The sequence below is a fragment of the Colias croceus genome, chromosome 8, assembly GCF_905220415.1.
Source record: "Colias croceus chromosome 8, ilColCroc2.1".
Taxonomy (NCBI): Eukaryota; Metazoa; Arthropoda; class Insecta; order Lepidoptera; family Pieridae; genus Colias; species Colias croceus.
Window position 1 is genome coordinate 9,499,830 of NC_059544.1, and position 21,731 is coordinate 9,521,560.

The 21,731-nt window shown below is 31.7% G+C and overlaps 1 protein-coding gene across 1 annotated transcript in view; it reads right to left on the reverse strand.

The window, feature by feature from the left end:
• LOC123693536 (polypeptide N-acetylgalactosaminyltransferase 2-like) overlaps positions 1-21,731 on the reverse strand; it is a 65,529-nt gene that overhangs the window by 20,238 nt on the left and 23,560 nt on the right. The window contains exon 2 of the mRNA XM_045638695.1: positions 968-1,203. Within this exon, the coding sequence (XP_045494651.1) occupies positions 968-1,203 (236 nt within the window). The remainder of the gene's footprint in view (positions 1-967; positions 1,204-21,731) is intronic.

The following is a 21,731-nucleotide window of genomic DNA, read 5'->3' on the forward strand; positions in this document are numbered from 1 at the left end:
CGTGATTTCTTTCGCATTTATAATATTAGTATGGATTAGGTTTTAGACAAAGAGGGCGAAGCCGCGGGCGGTAAGCTAGTAATTTATAAATCTTCAATGCTACAACATGATCACCTTAAAATACTTATTTTATCGTCGATTAAAAACATATATCTTAATCAATCTTAATTATTGAACATTTTGAAAAGAAATCGCTTCGTACATGTTTTAAAAACTGGACTAAGACCTTTACCTTGTTAAGTGTAACGTCCTCGCGATCAATATTAAATGCTACTGTAACCTACATTCTCTGTAATAATATGAATGTGGGGTGTTCAGTTACTCCTGATAGTCTTTACTTTATGTGTCTCATTAGTTCTTAACCAACTTCATAAAAGGAGGTTATCAATTTGACAATTATATGAATTAATTATAGGAACTGAATTAAGTTCCTTTGTCATAATCCATTAGAGCTTGGAAAAATATAAAGAATACAACATTGTGTCCAATGTCAATGCAGAAATATTTTATTCGAAATTTTTACAAACCGAAAGTTAGCACTTTCAATTTTATGCATGATCTCATTTCATATATTTAAAAAAAATGTCGTCTTTCGAGATTACACTCAAACGTTACGTCACATAAATGCTAATCATCGTCAAGTCTCTTCATTTTTGCCAAACATTCAATCTGTACTAAAATTATTCAACTGAAGTTTGTTAGTTGGTTTGTTTGTTTGTCTATTTGGTTGAACGCGCTAATCTCAGGAACTATAACAGAATCTACTCAGGTCTGATTTGAAAATTCTTTCAGTGTTAGATTTATGGCCTAGCCCATTTTTATGGATATCAGGAAGGCTATCGGCTGTATATCATGAAGCTAAGACCAATAGGACCGGGACAATGTGCGTAAAACCGCATTGCACAGCTAGTGACATCAATATTTAATAAATAAAATCATTAAAAACAACCGAACATAGTCAACTTACATAGCATTCCTCGTATCAGGCACACCGCGGTTGCTAGGCAACGCATCAGACGCGGCTTGATTGAACCGATTCCTGACGTAAGGATCATTATCCTTGTTCCCTCCCGCGACGTACCCCGCCTCGTCGAAGTACCTCCCTGTACTCCCAGTGCCGTACTCCTCGGGGGAGGCCGGACTGCTCTCTGGTTCCTCGATGTCTTGGTGTTGTTTTATGAGGCGAAGCGCTATGTTTTCCTCCTGGGAAAGAAAATTTTACGTTAGATATTATGATAAAATTTTGATAAAGAGAATTGTGGATGTATTTTTATAGCTGAGTATTTTTCAGGCATCTTTTAAAATAAAGAAGTTATCCGAAAAACTTATTCGAAGTTTTCAAATCATTGATTTTATTCACGTTTTTAATTTTATTATTTTAACAATACCTAGTATATCTACATGCTTTAATCCAGATGTTTTACAAAAAATTCAATATTGAGCAAAACATTTTCATGTAAATTTCAATTTATGAAAGTTCCATTTTCTTATACAAGAAGCGCCTACATTGTGTTTACGAACCGGCGCGCGGGCAAAGCCTTACATATTTAAACAACACTTGTTCAACTTGCCCTAACATTATACATAATTAATTTGAAATACATGCTACTTGGCTGGGGAAATGATTTCATGTTGTGTGAAATTCAGATGTTTTTAGGGTTGCCAATATTTTTTTAAATTCATTATTGAAGCTTTGGATACAAATACAGAATAATTTTCAAAATTGACTATTGATGAAAAATTCGTTTTCATCGGATATTCATTTATTAATTTTCATTTTAATAATCCTTCCCAGTACCTTAATTTCATTTGTCTTCAATTATTATTGTTTAATTAATATGTTACGACATAACTACTGGTTTGTCACTCAATAAAAGTACCTAAAAATATTTGATCTTATAGCGGACAACATTGATCACTTTCTCTAATGCTACATATAGATTTTCTGATGGCATACAGAAAAACAGATTTCCATTCGCTCCATGGCCCTTCCTCAGCTTTAGGGGTGTCAATTATTTATAAAACGTTGACATCACTAAAGTTTAAAAAAGTATTATAAACTTACGTGTAGCAACCCTAACTGCGCCGGAATATGCGTGCACCGCGAATATTTTATAAGATGGAAGCGGTACATTCTTTTGTATTTACGTTACATACTTTACATGTCTATATCTATTATGTTATGTTTTAATTGTTAAGGTTAGAAACATGTTTTTTTATTGGTTTTGGATAATTAATTCCGGACTTAAAACTATATAAAGATGATATTTGCGTTAAATTTTAATAAAAGGAATCAGATACTAGATAATTTTAAGAATGTTCCTCCACATCTCTTCACTTTAAAATAATTTATGAAGATGACTTAGAATTAGGAAGGAATGGAGAATGAAGAAAGGAACTTTTTAGCCCTTAGCTCTAAAGAGCTATAAAATTAGAAGAATTGAATGTTCTGATAGCAAGGCAACGTAACCGTTTTTTAACCGACTTCAAAAAAAAAGGAGGAGGTTATCAATTCGGCCGGTATGTGTTTTTTTTTTTTTTTTTTTATGTACACCGATTACTCCGAGGATTCTGAACCGATTTACGTGATTCTTTTTTTGTTCGATGCGGGATGGTGTCGAATTGGTCCCACAAAAATTTTATTCGGATAGGCCCAGTAGTTTTTATTTTATGAGCATTTTTGTCTGTAGGTATTTGTGAATTTTGCAAGTGCAAGTTTGAAGTCGGTTGTTTTTAACGCAGTTATTAACTTTCATTATTCAAATACATCGATACAAATTTACAATTCATACATCCCAAATCAAAATATTGCCTTCCAACTTCTAAAGATTAATTCGAGAACGTTCTAGAATATCATTGCAAATAGGACGAGGCCATAGAGAGTGTATCAAATGTCCACTTCCGAGTGATCTCCGTGATGAGCCGTGACTGATCTCGTTATACCAATTATAGATGAATGAATGCGCGTTTATTTCATCGTTTATGGACCTCATTTGTATCTTTTAAGGAAATATCTAACATACAGCTTCAAGATTATATGCAGTTTAGTCTAATTTAATAAGTCAAACAATTTTTTTTCCAAATATCCCTTCTTTATTTATTCGTGATATTCTTGAGAATAATTTCAGCATTTAGTTTTGTAAAGATATATTTAAAAGTATTGTCAATTTTAATAACAAGACGTATTGCCAACATTCCTTCTAATGAAAAGTAATACGTATAATTAATTGTAAATTTATTTCCTAGATAGCACGGCTTAACATCGTCGCGGTACAGCTAATTAAAGTATACAGGTTAGATATGCAAAATGCGTTTATTTATAATTACTGATTTTGGCTATATATCCTGGTGTATAACGGGTGAACCAGCTCTGCGTAAATAATTTCTTTGATCTATGTTGTAGAGAAAGTATGATTATCGGAAGTTGTATATCATTTTAATAAATAGGGACGTTAGAGTCGATCGACTATTATGGCTAGCATTCATAGACGCGCCTATTACTACCATGTTGAAAGCAAAATAAAGATTTATTTATTTATCCGCCGGACTTGTCGCTGATGACAAATCCGCAGAAAAATCTGCGTGTGTGTTGGTTCTTAGTTCGGTTTGCACACAGGGTTTGCAGCTTATGCTCTTCTTGACGATGGGCGGCGTTGGCCAAACAAAATGATCGGCGGTGTTTGCATAGCTACAACGACGGACGATCATAGACATTTAGGCTCTCTACACTATCGTGATTGCCTCTACTCGCCCAACGCTTCCCATTGTGAAGAGATCCCATAACGGTGTGACAGATTTGTCCACGGATAGGTACGGCTTGGAGCTTGGATCGTAGTATGTGTAGTGAATGCTAGGCTTTACAAAAGTTAAATAAGGAGATAATATGCTGCCAGTACTTGTGGTATTTGAAGAGCTGTATTACGAGGAATATCATATTACGGTAAGTTTCATAATGTTCATGAAAGAGTTTTAATGGGATAGCAAAGTAGTGTTTGACGATTTTGACGATGAATTTCCAAAATTGGTAGTCAAATTTTACACACGAGTTAAACCTATGGATAATAATACTTAGAGATGAGCATGAGTACCTACTAAAAATACTTTTTTGTAGAGGTTCTCTTAGTGGAGCTGAAATACAGTGTACCTAATATATTTGCAACAACTTGATTATATTACCAGTTTATTAGAATAAGGAGTGTTTTTCTTAGGCGGGAAAATTGGAGTAGCATACGTAGCTAGAGCTATATTGAATAATGAAATAGATACGGAAATATGCAAATGTATGACACAAATTATAACATGTGACACAATGAAAGTGTAACATTATATGCTGCGGTAATGTTCAGCGTGTACCGTGACGGATTCGCTGTGTGATCTTGAAATGATAGGCCTAAGAAGGCTTTACAGTTCAATGTCCCGGGCTAGTATTTAATTGTTTTTATGACATATAACTCTGGTCCGTTCCTATTGGTCTTAACGTGATGATATAAAGCCTAACTCGATAAATTTACTATCTAACACTGAATTAAATTTTCAAATCGGACTCGTTATTTGGGATTAAAGCGTTCAAGAAAACAAATAAAGCCTTACTACAAATAAATATTTATTTATAAATTAAAAAAAAGTGAAAAGTAGTAAAAAATGGTTTAAGGCGAAATGATCACCCGTCTTCCGTTGTATTAGTGTAGTGTTTTGACTTTATTATGTAAACGTAATAATATTATGTATTATGTAAATACACGGTCTAATATTGTATCGATTACGTACCTTAACAAAACATGGCTTCCGGCTACACAAACCGCATTATGTGAGATTGAGTTAATTGTGAAGTCATATTGTCTTATTAAAAAAGCTCAAATGTATTTTTGGGTTATCAATATTAGTTTGAAGGATATAGAGGTATGTAATAGGAATTAAATAAAGTTTCGTACGCGGACCCGTTTCTAAATATTATCGATATCCTAAAACCTGCTTCCAGCCTATAGGCAGATAGTAAATGCACTCGCGATACAAAACTGTTGATCTCGATACATTAACCGGATCCGACCAAGGACGCGCTCACTTTCGTAACAATTACGCAATGGATTAGTGACGTAACAAAGCGAACCTTTATATGTATATGAGAGCGAATTCTTGGTGTAAATTCTTTAGAAGAGGTGTTGTAATTTTTTTTGTCATAAATTAATATTTTTGAGATTTTTTTTTTCGATGAGAGTCGGGTCTAAAAAATCTAAAATAGATATACATACAAACTAAGCCTCAATATGCTTTACTGCAGCAGAGATTTAATAGTTTTTAGTAGATTTTAAAATAATTTTAATGTATTGAAAGTCAGGCTTTGATGTTTTTTTAATCTATATCCTTAAATTAATAAACACTCCAATTCGCATTACGAATTTCTATGAATGAATGTACAAAATCTGCCCAATCCAATTACTCAAAAGTCAAAAAGACTAAATAGAACCTACCTAGTAGCTACTACTAAAGTAAAACAATTTTGTACCTTATTTGTACTAAAATATCAAGTGGAAGTTAGCCCACGCTTATTTTCTATTTTCGATAAATTAAGTTATTTTTGCACTGAAGTACACTTCATGTAATTGAGTTTATTCTATAAATAGAAATAAAACTATTTCGCGGGATAAGTGCGTCACGGTGTCATTTTAGAAGATAGTCTCTGATAGTGGACACTCCCTGAGGGCTGAGGGTCGGAGTTATTTTTAGATAAGTTATTTACTTTTATTTATAAAAGTAATATTGAGTTTGTTTGAAGAAGAGCTTTACGAGAATGCGTGGAAATTTTGGATCGAAGTAAAATAGATATGAAATCTTGGGAAATCCTGGGACCATCTTGGGAGTTGGGATTATCTTTGAATAAAAAGTAATTTTGAAGATCGATTAGTCTGTTGTTAGTTGTCAGAGAAAATTATTCGTATATTTAATCTACTAGCGGTCCGCCCCGGCTTCGCCCGTTTACGTTTTCTCTACATAAGAACCATCCTCGTACTTCAAGGAATATAATAAAAAAAGAATTATCGAAATCGGTTCAGCCGTTCTCGAGTTATGCGCTTACCAACACATTTTGCGATTCATTTTTATATATAAGAAGATTATGCACCTTGCCCCTTTTTTATTAATAATACCCTTGTCCACCAGGTTGTCTGGAAGAGATCGCTGTTTGTACGATAAGACCGCCTGTTGGCTGTTGTGCTCTTTGACTTATTGTTTATTCTCTTTTGTAATTTTCTGTGGTGCACAATAAAGAATAATTTTTGTTTGTTGTTTGTTTGTACATGCATAAAAATATACAATGGGATATATATACGAACATAAATAATTTCCTCCTTTTTTGAAAGCAATGTCGATTTTCGAGATTTCTGTGTACTTTTTTTTTTGGAAAAGAAAAGTTAGGTATGAAAAAAAAAACCCTTACTGGTATTCTAGATTTCAATCATATGACGTTATAGCCAAAAATTTAGCAAAACGATCGTACACTGTTTTGAGTTACATTCTAACCTCAGAGGTTGAATCTTGTGGTCGAAATCTGACCTTCTATTGACTATCACCTGTTCCAATGAACTTAGCACGATGAAAAATTTTTACAAACTTATATTGTATATACCTATGTATTTGTATTTACAATACTTAATACAAAATACAAATGTGTGAAAAGAACAATATTATGTATCATTACCACAGATCACAGAAACTAAAGGATCATTTTCAATACATGGAAGTAACACTTTAAAATATGTATGAAGATGAACCACTGCGTCTTATATATTGTATAATGTATATATAGATTTCCTTATTTACTAATAAATACGAAAGTGTGTTTGTTTGTTTGTCCTTAATTCATGCTGCAGCAAGAGCATTCTACAGCTGAATCACGTGAGTTTTTGCACCAAAATAATTTAAATAACGATGGAAGCACCTAATAACGTCCCCTTACTGGTAAAACTGACTAACTGCACATTTTTACAAAATTAAGTTATATACACCAATCGATTCGTCCCGTCAAGATCTATCTTCAGGTAAAACCCGTTATCTTCTACGGTGCGTAATTACAAAGTTAGCTTCGGCTAAAACAGCCTTTCTTGCATGATTCTCCACAATTGCTTCTATAAAAAACGATTAAATTGCTTTAGGATATTATTTTAAAAAATGTATACTGTTAAGACAATGTTTCGCGTTTTAACACGTTTTCGTTTATTGACACTTGTATTCATCATACACAGAAACGATTCATTTAAAACCAGTTATCCTACAGTACCTAGTTGGTTGTGGTTCTTTAAATTTTACAAAATTATTGATTAACACTTCATAAAATAAAAGTTAAAAAGCTTTAGTTACTTTTTCTTGAATATTAGTTAGCGTTTTTGCCTTTTTTGAGGCAAGTAAAATAAATTATCCGATTGTAGTACATTATTACTGAATTACATTAGTTTCACGCTTTTTAAATTACTTCAGATAAAACAAACTACAAGCGCCCCCTCAGCGTATTCTTCATTTTTCTTGAAATTCTTCTGCAATGTCTTAGATTATTTTCTGATAAAACATTACCTGAATAATGGGCCTTTCATAACAAACCACTAATAACCTAGATTACTGATGTCTACACATCTTAAAATGTTGTCATACTTTCAAATGCTTATAACTCCAGTTTATGTTTTGTGCAGATAATCACTTTTACCAGTAAGGGGACGATATGCAAATTAAATAGCATGCTGAAGCAAAAATAAACTACCTAAAGTAGGGTTATAGTATACTAGGTTTCTGCCCGCGGCTTCGCCCGCTTTGTCTAAAACCTATTCAATTATAATTATATTAAGACCTTCCTCTTGCATCAAGTAATCAATTAAAATTTAAAAAAAAACTGCATCAAAATCTGTTGCGTAGTTTTGAATACAAAAATTGTTTTATACTATGTTGTGATAACAAGGCATCGACAGGAAGGAAATTATGAATTATTTCAACGCTAGTTTGTAGTTAGTGAACGTTATGTACCTATAATTACGGTTATTAAAATTAATTTGTACATTATCTAAACATCTATAATAGCTAAATTTTTTTTGTACTTATCAATAATTAACGTTTACACGTTTATTCTATAACTGTAGCCAGTTTATTAGTTTATAACTCTATTCTAAAGACAGCTTTATACAATGTTCACAATCAAATACATATTGTCTTTAATAATAAATCAGTTTAAACCAGTGCTTAGTACGGAAAGCCGCGGGCTAGAAATTATACGTAATTCCTAGTCTACAGCCATGGTTACATTGACGTAAATCTCTTTCAATTATAATATCTTATTTAATTAATGAAAACTTATTCGAAGCCACAGTGGCATATAAGATAAATAAGTACCTATGAGCACAGAATAAAAACTTAGCCTATGAGCAAAAAGGAGCAAAATGGAAATGCCAAGGCAATGACATGCATTTCTTTAATTAGGTATTTTTTAGGATTGTATGTGCATTAAGTATATATGTAATTTTAATTCTTGCTTAGTTAACTGGCCTTTACATGGACTTCATCTTTTTGCTTGTTTTGTAGCAGGACTAAAGTGATGAATAAATATCTACTACTCGCTGTTCCCCGCGGTTTCACCCGCATTGCTCCGCTCCTGTTAGTCTTAGCGTGATGATATATAGCCTATAGCCTTCCTCGATAAATGGGCTATCTAACATCGAAATAATTTTTCAAATCGGACCAGTAGTTCCCGAGATTAGAGCGTTCAAACAAACAAACAAACAAACAAACTCTTCAGCTTTATAATATTAGTATAGATTTAACGCTTGATAACTTCATTTAAATCGATTTAGTATTTTTATATGCGATAAACTTAAATGAGACTTCGCATTCATCTTCCGGAAAAACTTTCAGATTTACAAGAAAAATCTCATCATTGTGAATCCAGCTTTACGCGCCTTATACTAAGACGATATCTACCCTGTCTGGAAATGGCTAGGATTTTACAAACGAGTTTTGAAAGTACGTGGGTTTCTAGTCACGATCCCGTTTAGTCGATATTATTGATTTTACACGAAAATAGCCTCTATTCTTTTGAAATTAGATTCATATTCCCATGTTAAAATTTGCAAAATAATTGGATACCTAGTAATATTGAGTCTATAAGTTATGTAACTGAAGAAATGTATAGAATAATTTCCTCATACAAATAGTTTAACATCAATGTGATACAATAAAGATTTAACGAATGTAAGTATGGTGTTCATGTTAAACTGATCTTTGTGCATGAGTTTTCTTTAATCTTTCTATTGATTTTGTTTCATATAATATTTACGATTAAAAGTTGAAATAACTGTCTAGTTTCACACTTTAACACACTTTTATTCAGTTGTGTGTACCTACCTAGCTTGTGTGTGACAGATTTAATTATTTTGTAGACCCATGTGCGTAGCTAGCCATGTTCTCGAGGTGGGGCAACAATAAAAAATAATATTATGTACCTAACTAGCAACTGTATATACCTAAAGTTATATCCAGGTCTTCAACTGCCGGCTGCACGGCCGCCAGCCGTGCGAAGCATTTGCGAAGGCATTTGCGAAGGCATTTGCGAAGCCATTTGCGAAGGCATTTGCGAAGCCATTTGCGAAGGCATTTGCGAAGCCATTTGCGAAGGCATTTGCGAAGCCATTTGCGAAGGCATTTGCGAAGGCATTTGCGAAGGCATTTGCGAAGGCATTTGCGAAGGCATTTGCGAAGGCATTTGCGAAGGCATTTGCGAAGGAATTTGCGAAGGCATTTGCGAAGGGATTTGCGAAGGCATTTGGGAAGGCATTTGCGAAGCCATTTGCGAAGGCATTTGCGAAGGCATTTGCGAAGGCATTTGCGAAGGCATTTGCGAAGGCATTTGCGAAGGCATTTGCGAAGGCATTTGCGAAGGCATTTGCGAAGGCATTTGCGAAGCCATTTGCGAAGGCATTTGCGAAGGCATTTGCGAAGGCATTTGCGAAGGCATTTGCGAAGGCATTTGCGAAGGCATTTGCGAAGGCATTTGTGAAGGCTTTTGCGAAGGCATTTGCGTAGGCATTTGCGAAGGCATTTGCGAAGCCATTTGCGAAGGCATTTGCGAAGGCATTTGCGAAGGCATTTGCGAAGGCATTTGCGAAGCCATTTGCGAAGCCATTTGCGAAGGCATTTGCGAAGCCATTTGCGAAGGCATTTGCGAAGCATTTGCGAAGGCATTTGCTACTGTTATTTCTATACACACGTTATGTAGTAATTTATTTATTTCAGGCTACAATGTAGTTACAGTTAAAAGATCGTAAAAATTAACCATTCTCAATACACTGGTGATTCCCGAAAAATAAATATACAATGACAGAACCATGTTATTGTTTTAACAAACACCAGAACAATGTTTTCGATCTGAATTTCATTTAATGTATTTTAGCGATATTTATGTCACGCTTCCTGTAAATATGTGCAAGCTCGCCCTATATTTTTAGTGTATGTGACTTCATTGTGAGTCATCGCTTATGCTTTAAATATCTGCTATGTTTACTAGTGTTATTTTAATTGTTTCTCTTTGCTAACTAAAGTTTATTTGCTGCGTTAGCTAGATAGTGAGTTAAAATAAACTCTTTTTAAATTGAATTAAATGGAATTGACCATTTGATGCCTACCTGGGTTTGCCCAGATTGATACGAGATAAAAAAAAAAGTGCACGCCTCATAATCTCATCCTTTACAATAAAATTGATTATTTATAAAGAGTACACTATAAATATAAAAAAGAAATAAAATAAAACAGTTGGAAAAGTAAAGAAAGCGGTACCGTAATAATTGAGCTATTTTTCTTGTGGCCCCACCTAGATGTGAAACTGCGCAGGTTTAAGGGACTGACTACCAACTTATTTTTTTAAACCTTGGCTTATAGTATAAAGAATCGAGTTTATAATGGTGAATTTTGAGTACACTATAAATATATAAAAAAAAAAATAAAGAATATACATAGGTATATAGATATACTAAAATTATGGAGAACAGTCGATATTTTTTTTTGTTTATTTAATAACAATTAAACCACATCGAATCAGACCCTGAAAAATGAAAGGGTTCTATTCCTGAGCATACCTACTCAAGCGTAAGAGAAAAAAAAAGACTCGATTAGTAAAGTATTTCGGTCGCTATCATGTTAACAAGAAAATCCTCCGCACATACAGACACACGGACGTCCAAGACAGAACTTTTTTAAACTGTTTTTTAACTAGTTTTTTAACAAAAATGACATCAAAAATATCATGAATGTTAAAAATAGTGTTTTTTCTTAATATGTGTGTGTATGTATTATCTTACAAGTGCAATGTATGATACATATAGACATTTTAAGTTCGAAAAATCAGATGTTTTGCGCGAAGTGACAGTAGTACCCACCTCAACGCTTCGCTTATGAGGCGTGCAATAGGAATGAATAATTGATATGAAAGAACACAACATTTTCTGATGGTAAAAGAATTAAAAAAAATAATCCGTCGAGTTTTGTTTTAAATGTAACAAACAGACAAAATATCAGATCTTTATTATATTAGTGTTGCTGTTCCTACGAATGTCTGAAGTTACAGCATTTTATTTTGTACCTTATATCTTACTGCTTTCCATCTATTAAAAATCATCTACAACATCTAAATATTACATTATTCAATGATAATAAAATGAACCTCCTGCTGCGAGCAATAAACTATCTATTACCTTGTAATACAGATTTTGTGTGGGATTTAAATAATTAACATATTTATATCCATTGCATTCTATAATTTCTATATATTATCACAATTTTAATATTCTAAAATAATTGTCATTAAATTGAGAAACTTCCATACTTATATATTGTTTTTAAGACTAAATAATAAACCATATCCATAGCCCCATAGGCCATGACCTTATTGACAATTTTAAATACTTATTAGACAACTAGCTGGCCGGCAAACGTTGTTCTGCCTTACTCTTATCCTTCTCTTATCACTTAGGGTTATGAAAAATACATGTTGGCTGATTCTCAGATCTACGCCTACCCAATAGGAAAACAAAATTTCAAAAATATTGCTTCAACCGTTTCGGAGGAGTAGATATAGTAACTAACATTGTTACACAAGAATTTTATATAGAGAGATATAGGGATTATTACATTTGAAAAATTACTCTCTTTTTTAAAAGCAATTTGCTTAACGTATGTTAAGCTTTATTATAGGTATAAACTATTGATTATTCACTTTCACTACGGTATTATTAATTGACCATAAAAGTAATTTCACACTGATACCGAATTAACTGTAATTGATAAATACCACAAATTACGGTACGAGGAATTCAATGCTATTTCTGATCGAATATTCATAGCTTTTGCGAATTTAATTTGTATAAATAATTTGTATTTTATATATAACTAGTTGCGCCGCGCGGTTTCACCCGCGTGGCTCAGCTCCTGTTGGTCTTAGCGTGATGATATATAGCCTTTAGCATTCCTAGCATTCCTCGATAAATGGGCTATCTGACACCGAAATATTTTTTTAAATCGGACCAAATAGTTAGACCAATAGTTCCTGAGATTAGCGTGTTCAAACAAACTCTTCAGCGTTATAATATTAGTGTGGATTAGTATGGATAAAATAAGTATAGATTTTGTAAAACAATAAATTAATTGTTTAATTATCCCCAACCTATTATTATTGTATCTATATTTTTAGCCTACTAAAAAAAATATGACAAAAATATATTTTTTCGCATAAGTATTATAAACATTATAAACACCATAAATTGTATTTTTTGTAAACGTATACAAAAATTGTGAACAAACTCATTAATTATTTTACAAAACAGTTTCACATGAGTGCGTGAAAACATTTTGATTGAGCATAAAATTAAGGCCTTGAAAAAAACATGTGAATATAATCTGTTAAAATGATTTTTGTATGTTCTACTGATTGTATGATTGCATTGTATTTCGATTCTGATCAATTTTTACTTGAGTTTTCCACGGTTAACCTAATTTTATCAACAATTGTATTATTATTTTCTTGTACTTAGTATGAAATTTTGATATATTTTCGTTTTCAAAAAAATATATTTTGAATTTAATCAGTTTCTTATATTTTTTATAGCAGATTGTTTTAGGTATTAGGACGAATAGAGTTTGTAAAAATCCTTGATAATTTATAATATAATATAGTGTTTAGTCACCAATATACGATATTCCGTATATTGGTGACTAAACACTATATTATATTATAAATTATCAAGGATTTTTACAAACTCTATTCGTCCTAATACCTAAAACAATCTGCTTCAAGTGCCAAAATTAAACAAATAACCTTAATTTTCTTCATACACTTAATTCCCCCATTAGTAACAGCGAAAGTATTCAATTGACTGTTATTCACAACCATGTAAAACGTAATACTATGATATCTAACATATCATTGAGTGTTTATGTAATGTGTTCATAATGAGGGGTTATTTCCTATTGCTATAGAACGAACAATTTGTGTAATATTATACCAGTATTCTGTATAGTTTCGGTGTTCATTTTGCGGTGTTTGTGTTGATTTATTTATACTAATAATGGTGAAATAGCACGCTACGCTAATAACAATCTCTGGAGCTACCTAATGAACTAATTAAAAAAAAATTTCAGCATTGGTTTATAAATTTATAATCTTTTATAAGTACTCGCTTACTGTGACTTAATGAGTGATATAGGCTAAGTATATAATAATATGTACCACGAGCGAAGCCAGAGCGCTAGTTATAGATTCTGGATTGATGGAAGGAATAGCCTACGAGTCCTACGACCTAGTAGGTACTTTAGAAAAAGCTGAATATGTTTTTATGTTATTTTATGATTCCCTAAAATTTTATGGGCCTTTTATAAATGTGTAAAAACCACAAGGGGTAGGTACGTAAACGGCTATTATTTTAATATACTTATTTTATATTGGTTTACGCATTAACATAAAGCTCTATAAAATTGGTTACTGTACTCTACGCGGCTTTAATACAGTTTAAGATGTACCTTAGATCTTAAGCTTTGTATCTAGATACTACTTACTCAATTTTATCAATTAACGCAATCAAAAGGTGAGTGTAAAGATGAATGCTTCTTACATAACAGCTAAGTGATCATTAAAATTTCACCCAGTCATTGTGGCCTTGTAAGATGTTATCGATTCAATAATTACAATGATTAATTAATAGATTATCACTTATTAATAAATAATAATTATAGTGTATTATGATACCAAAACGTTGAATAAAAACTGAAGACTAAATGATATTTAATTTAAAGATTTAAGTACGTACCTATATGTGCATGGTTTTCTGATATTATCAATGCTTAAAATATCTCGAATTTATGCATATTTCTGGTTTAACAGATTTAGTATAAAGGATTAGAATTCAATTGAAAAAAACGTTGTGTCAAATATTTTACTCCATTCAGTTACTGATGAATTACCTAATTTTCAATTCATAAAAGTAATAAATGTAATAGGTAGTAATAAGTTATAACGTTTTTGAGCTTGTCTATCTAATGTTATTATCGTCTTTGTTGTGTTTTCTGATTTCCGAGCAAAAAGCGTCGTCATTCATGCATTCATAGATATTTAGATTCAAAATATTATAATTCATCAATAATTAGTTCAAAATAACATGATAATAATAATAATTCATCAAGAATTAGCTTAATACTATCTATACATACGTATCTTGCGACAAAAATGCTATGTATAAGGTCATAGATAAGTGTCAATTTAGAATTTAGATCGTGACAGTGAATGGCCTTTGACCCCGTCAACAAAAAAACGTGAGACACGACGTAATCTCTATTGTGGCAATGAAGAATTACTTTCGCCGAACAATAAAAATAATTGAATGCAAAGCCTATGTTCATTTTCGTACTTTACCGTTCAGCACTTATTTCTATGTTTAATTGTGTACCTACATATGAATGTCACTTACTGTAAGATTCTTCGTTGTTTTTACGATATATGCGTGTAATAAAACAAACGATATAAAGCAAAGCAAAACTTTTTTTTTTTGATCTGCTAAAAATGATCTTTATTTTATTTATTCAATGATTTTTTATTAAATAATTTCAGTAAAATTTAATTGTAATATTGACATGATTTTAAAAGAGCAACTATGGAGTCTCTTGCCGGTTCTTCTCCATAGATACTGCTTTCCGAATCGGTGGTAATTGTTAAAAATATGTATTGACGATTCTAAAGTGCTTCTAAAAGAAGTAAGTATATTTTAATAAATAAATGTTTCAGTTTGAGTTTAAGTTTGAATTTAGTAGCAAATAAGTTAAATTTTAATATTCTACTAAAATATGCTCTATATTTTATTTTTTTTATAAGTTCAAAGTGTATTTGAATTAACCAAAACCAATAAAATCCATTTGTACATATTATGTCATTAGAGTAATGAGTCTCAACAGTTACTCGACTCAATTAAAACTAGCTCACATAGTTATAAACCAATTTGTTCAATTTAAAACAACATTGCATAACTCTATGAGTATTGTCACGGTATATTTTGGCACATTCTATTCTGGGTCAGGTCTTGGTACTAAAAATAGAATAATAAACTGTTCCACTTCGTTTAATTGTTGAATTTATTTTAAGAGTATTTTGTACATTTCTATAAATGTTGTCTGGTGTTTAACTTTGCGCACGTTTTTTTTTATCGCGGTAAAAGTTTTTAGGTTCTGTCATTAAAATATTTTATGCAAAAGCGGAATATTTATAAGCCAATACTCTTATTTCAGATCAAATGAAGCAAATAAAGTTATCATGAATGAGTCGAGTCATAAACACAGTAAAACAAAAACTAGTTTAACATGAGCAACATTTGACAAGTTAACCGACAAATATTTCAGCCTATTTCAACTATCAAGTAGACATATTAAAATTATCATTTCCTACACATCGTAACCTACCTTCATTTAACAAGTTTAATTTATCTCCAAGGGCACAATATAAAACAATTATGAAAGACGTTTTAAAAGTAATTTTTATACGCATTTTTATACGAGTTTAATTAAAACTGTCGTAGTAATTTCAGAACGCAAAGAATTTTTGTACTTTTGTTTTTCCCAGTGTCATTCTCAAAATTACGACAAAAACACATAAACAATATTTTTACATATCTATAGACAAAGTCTTATACACGAGCCATTCTATAACCATTAATATTCATTTCAAAACAACGTAAAATGAAACTAAAAGTAATATTTCGAGATGTGAATGACAGGCGCTCGTCACGCAAGCTAGCAGTTAACGCGAGGTATTTCAACGCGAGGCAAGATTGGAGGTGAGGTGTGCGGGGCCGTTCGCGTGACACGCGCTCCTCGCGCTCCTCGCGTCGTTTGTTTTTCGTAACGTTAGCGCTATGCCACAGTGTAAAATACTTATATCAAAAGTAAATTGTGATCAATTTTTATTATGTAAGCAATGTAAAAGTGTTTGTGTCAGATTGTAAATATAAAAGTAAATAAAGAAATCATTTACAACTTTATAAACTGAGATAAGTAGGTACTAGGAATTTATTAATTAGCACAACATAATTATGGAAGTACTTGGTATAACTAATAAATATTACTTGCTGCTACCAGTAGAAGCTTAGAGTATTATATTAGAATAGTATAGAGCGCGTGTATTACAATATAACTACAATACTACAACAATCTACAAAAATGGTCTGATATTATTTCTTCGTAAAATTATAAAAAAAAAAGTTTTATTGAAAAATATAAATATCGCTAATTTCTGAACATTTTCACTCATAACATTTTTATTTATAGTTCTATGACAAAAAGTTACTGGACCAAAATTGTAGAAAATTTAATTTGCAACAAATAATGTTGACAATTTTTTTTTATCAGATTAATAGTTTAAGAGATATATCATAAAAACCATATTAAGCGCTATTTTTAAGATGGCGGCCGTGGGACAAGGGTGGCGACCCCACAAACTTGGTGATAGCTTCACACTAACCCCCCCTACACATCAAAAAAATAAAATGCGTCCTCCTAAAAAACGCAACCCCAAATGTAACTTTTCAATGAACTATAATAACAATGATTATGAACTAACTATTATCATCTATTATACAGTAAAAGTTCCTTATTCGCGCTTCCTTTATTCGCGTTTTCACTATTCGGGAATTAAAAAAATGCGACCCAATTTCTATATTCGCGACTAAAAATTTTTTTATTCGCGGATTTAATAAGTACATACATAATAATAAAATTATTCCAATAGGTATCTAACACAATATCCTTGTCAAATGGACTAATAAGAAAGTAAAATAGATCTTATTACAAGTTAGCCTAAAGTACATAATATTATGTTGTTAATTAATGATATCGCCGAGGCCTTTGACCCAAGCCGCCTTTGTCGCAAGCCGCCTTTGCCGCGATTGATGTTTTTGAGAATGTAAATAAACAGAATGGAAGCAACCTTCTAACTCAATAAATAAAGTATATTTTTAAATGTAGTTCCGTTTATAGTAAAAGCCGCTTTGCGTGTTTTATAGGTTTCGTCTTTCACATTCGTTACAAAAATAATTGTGATCGAGTAACGTCTACTGCACTCTTCCTAGTTTATAAATTTATAATGTCAACTAAAAAAAATGAGACACGAAAAAAATCTCAATCGTCACCTAGGAACGTATAACGTAGAACCTATAATCCCATATAATAATTACCATTCCGTATTCACGGTTTCTGTATTCGAGGCATATATTTTATGGAACATATACCCCGCCAATAAGGAACTTTTACTGTAGTGATTAATAATTATTATTAGTCAATAATCATTATTATTTGACTATTATCAATTATTTTTTAACAAATAATCATTATTGTTTTTTTCCTTAAAATAAACAACTGTAATTAATAATTATACCCCAAAATTATGCAAATAATACACCAATTACGTAATAATAATCCATACTAATATTATAAATGCGAACGTAACTCTGTCTGTCTGTCTGTTACTCAATCACGCCTAAACTACTGAACCAATTTGCATGAAATTTGGTATAGAGATATTTTGATACCCGAGAAAAGGCATAGGCTACCTTTTATTGCGAAATATGTACCACGGGCGAAGCCGGGGCGGACCACTAGTATTATATATATAAAACAAATTATTATAAACTAAACTCTTATTTCACAGTAACGCAGCTTTTATCGTTTTGAAATAAAAGCATACGAGGTGAAACTTTATGACCAACTGATATTTTTATTCTGTGGCATCAAGTAACTACGTTTTTATCATATTACTCAATTTACATACTAGTTCTCTTTTCCTGTCCTTTTTTGTGATACTGACACTGCTTTCTTCCGAATTTTGTTTGTTTTGTTACCCATTTTCAATAATTTATCTTTACTCAAAACTTAAAATCGAGCGGAGATAATTTGACACAGGTCCTACGTTAGCAAGCGCCTGATCAGGACTGGCGGGGTAGCGGGCAGCGCGGTTTGTAAAGAAAACGCTGGGCAACGTTAAGTTCTGAGATATAATATGTATTTAATAATTACAGGGCTTCAGTAGAAAACCAAAATTTAGCACGTTTTCTGCAGTACATCAAAATACATATCCTTATATAAAAATTATTTCCAAAATCAGAAATTTCATTAATAAATAATTCGTTTTCGATCTTTATTTTAGCCTATTTTTATGATTTTATATGATCGAACAAAATACACGTGGTTGTGTAACAAATTAGCACACTTTTTAGGAAATATCTTGAAGTGTATTGATTATTTTTTCTAGAAGCGTCATATAATTGCAAATACATGAAAAATTTGATCTTGCAAACCAATTTTACTCCGCTTCGCTGAAAGGACTCCCCTTAATTCCCACGGTAAAGTAGGTCATGCCTTAGATTAGACTTAAGGACACTTTCTTTTAGGTTCTTTACTATGAGAACTAGCTATACTGTAATGTTTAATGCGTAAGTCTGTTGTTTTGTCACATATTTAGACCTTAACCACTGAAGTTCTTTTTGAAGTTAAATGTTGCCTCATTGGGCATTTTTTGATAGTACAGAGTTCGCTTATGGCCAAGATAAATATAATAATTATATAATATGGGTTCGCGTCACCGACATTCTAATGACTTGAAATTTTAAACACAATAGCTATAAGTAGGTACTTAAATTCTGAGGTAAAAGTTTTTACTACTAAGGGCAGTCCCTAAGTTTGCAGCTTACTTTTATTAAATCCTAGATCGATAGAACTTCTGTAAAAGAATATTATATAAGTATGGGTTTTTCTTGTCCTAGATAAGGGAAATTTGTAAGCTTTGTGAACGGCTCTAATACGATAGTGAAACACACGTGACTCGAGTGTGAAGCTTTGGAAATCTAGATTGCTTCTAAAGTCTAAGTCTTTCAATATATTTCAACTATGCACTCTATAGACTAAGCTCTATATATTATACAAACAACAATAAAATACATAATATGTTACAAAAACAAATATAAGTTAATATTTATAAAGCAGACGCGGTGTTGGTTAACTTACTATAAAAGTAAATTAGACCAATATAATAGAGATGTTATTGTGTAATATATCGAAAGTATTCCAATTACGGGTTAATGCTTACGTCAGTTATCAAACCACACAAATAGACAGTGAAAGTCAAATGAGGTACATATAGTATAGCGGTTTGCGTAACATGCGTACAAGGCCATAACCTTAGTTTTAGTTGTTATAGTCATTTTCGGGTAGAGAAAGTTATATCACTTTAAATGAATTTAGATGACTATATAAAAATAATTATAAATCAAAGATGACTCATACATTTAAGTACGGATTAGATTTATCAATTATTTACATAACTATGGATATTTCCAATACAATGAAAATCAAACAAAGGAAAAACCAGTTTTAAAAACTGCATTAATAATATTTGTACAAAAAACTACCATATCCATTATATTACCATTAAATAATTTTTACACATTAAACAAACAAACAAAAAAAAACTTATTATTAACACTAACCAAAGTAATGGAAAGTAAACATGCATTGTCCTTACTTTCCCTGTTTAGAGCAATTTGATGGAATAACTTTCACTGAGGCGACATTTTTTAAATATCACTTATATTCTGTCAGTTGTCACGCACAGATAATAAATGGCGGGAAAAAAGGGTATAGAACAAATGTTTATTTATTAAATTGTATGCACATGAATTAATAATTGCAATTAGTGTTTTGTTATATAATTTTAAGCAGTGATTTAATTTTAAATATTTTCTTTTTATTAAAATAATGTATTCAAATAAATTGTTGCATTATAAAATATCCGATCAATCATTATAAGTAATATTTGGTCTTTGGTACAACGCGCGTAGAAAATATTTAAAAATTAAATCTCGTTCACAATTCGTTAAAGTATTGAAATTATGAAAATAATTACATTTCATAAACTACATTAATCATAATATGTTACACTAAATATGATACAGTTATAAAATATTACACATATATTTGCATAATAGCTGTGTTTTACCTGAAATAAAACACATATTAAATACTTACCTATATTTGAAGCTTACTTATTGAGAAGGTTCCTAGCTTTTTCCGCCTATTTTCCCTCTCTTTCTCGTTGTATATATGCTATCTCTCTCGCACACGGCACACCTCTCACCAGGTGGCGCGGCCGGCGCACGATAATGTGCAGGCGCTAGATCTTCTTCATTGAGTCGAAATACTCAACAGGTGGACGTTAAGTGTAAGCTTCAAATATAGGTAAGTATTTAATATGTGTTTTATTTCAGGTAAAACACAGCTATTAAACACTTGACCGTAATTTGAAGCTTACTTATTGAGACCTGTTTGTTACCCACCTGGTGTACAATATATGGACGCCAATGTGAATTTGAATAGGTACATAAGTAATTACTTATTTCTTTATTTGAAAGAGTAAGGTGTGCAGATAGTATACCAATAAATCACACAAATTTTTAAATTTTTATATTATTTATATTAACAATAAAAAGTTAATCAAATAAGAACCAAAAAGTAAATCATAATGATTAAAAGTATTAGAACTTATGAGATTGGTTCAAGCGTACCTTAGTTAACCTTTTGGGCTTGAAAAGTTAAAGTTACTACAATTTCCACTATCTTTAGCGTAAATCTGCGAAAGAGCAAGTAACGACTTTTAATTACGCATTTAGATGTTACTTACAAAATTAAGCAACAGCTCATCACCGACGAGGCAAGAATATCTCAAACTCAAACCTTTATTTATTCAATTAGACTTCTGTAGAAGCACCATTGAATCCTCATAACATAGATTTACCAGCTGTCTCAACTCACACAGTTCTAACCCAACCTGCTACTAGCGGACAAGTAGAGACCTTGGTCTTTACTTTTAGGGTCAAATAAATTAAAAGGTCATCCCTTGGATAAGGTAATAAAATAAACCAGGTAAGCGGTTTAAATTATAATACAGATAATATGTAACATCCAACCAAAGCGTGCGGTGTCTATTAATGTTTAGAGCCAACGCCACCGATCATAATATAAACATGGCTGGTACTTTCAGTGCAATGCATGAATTATTTATTTAAAACTGATAGGTTTTAAACTCTGTACTGGAAACATATAATGAACTCAAGAAGTTAGAGACTAAAATGATAAGAGCTTATCTGTGTCCCAAACCTGCAATTACTACAGCTAAGTAC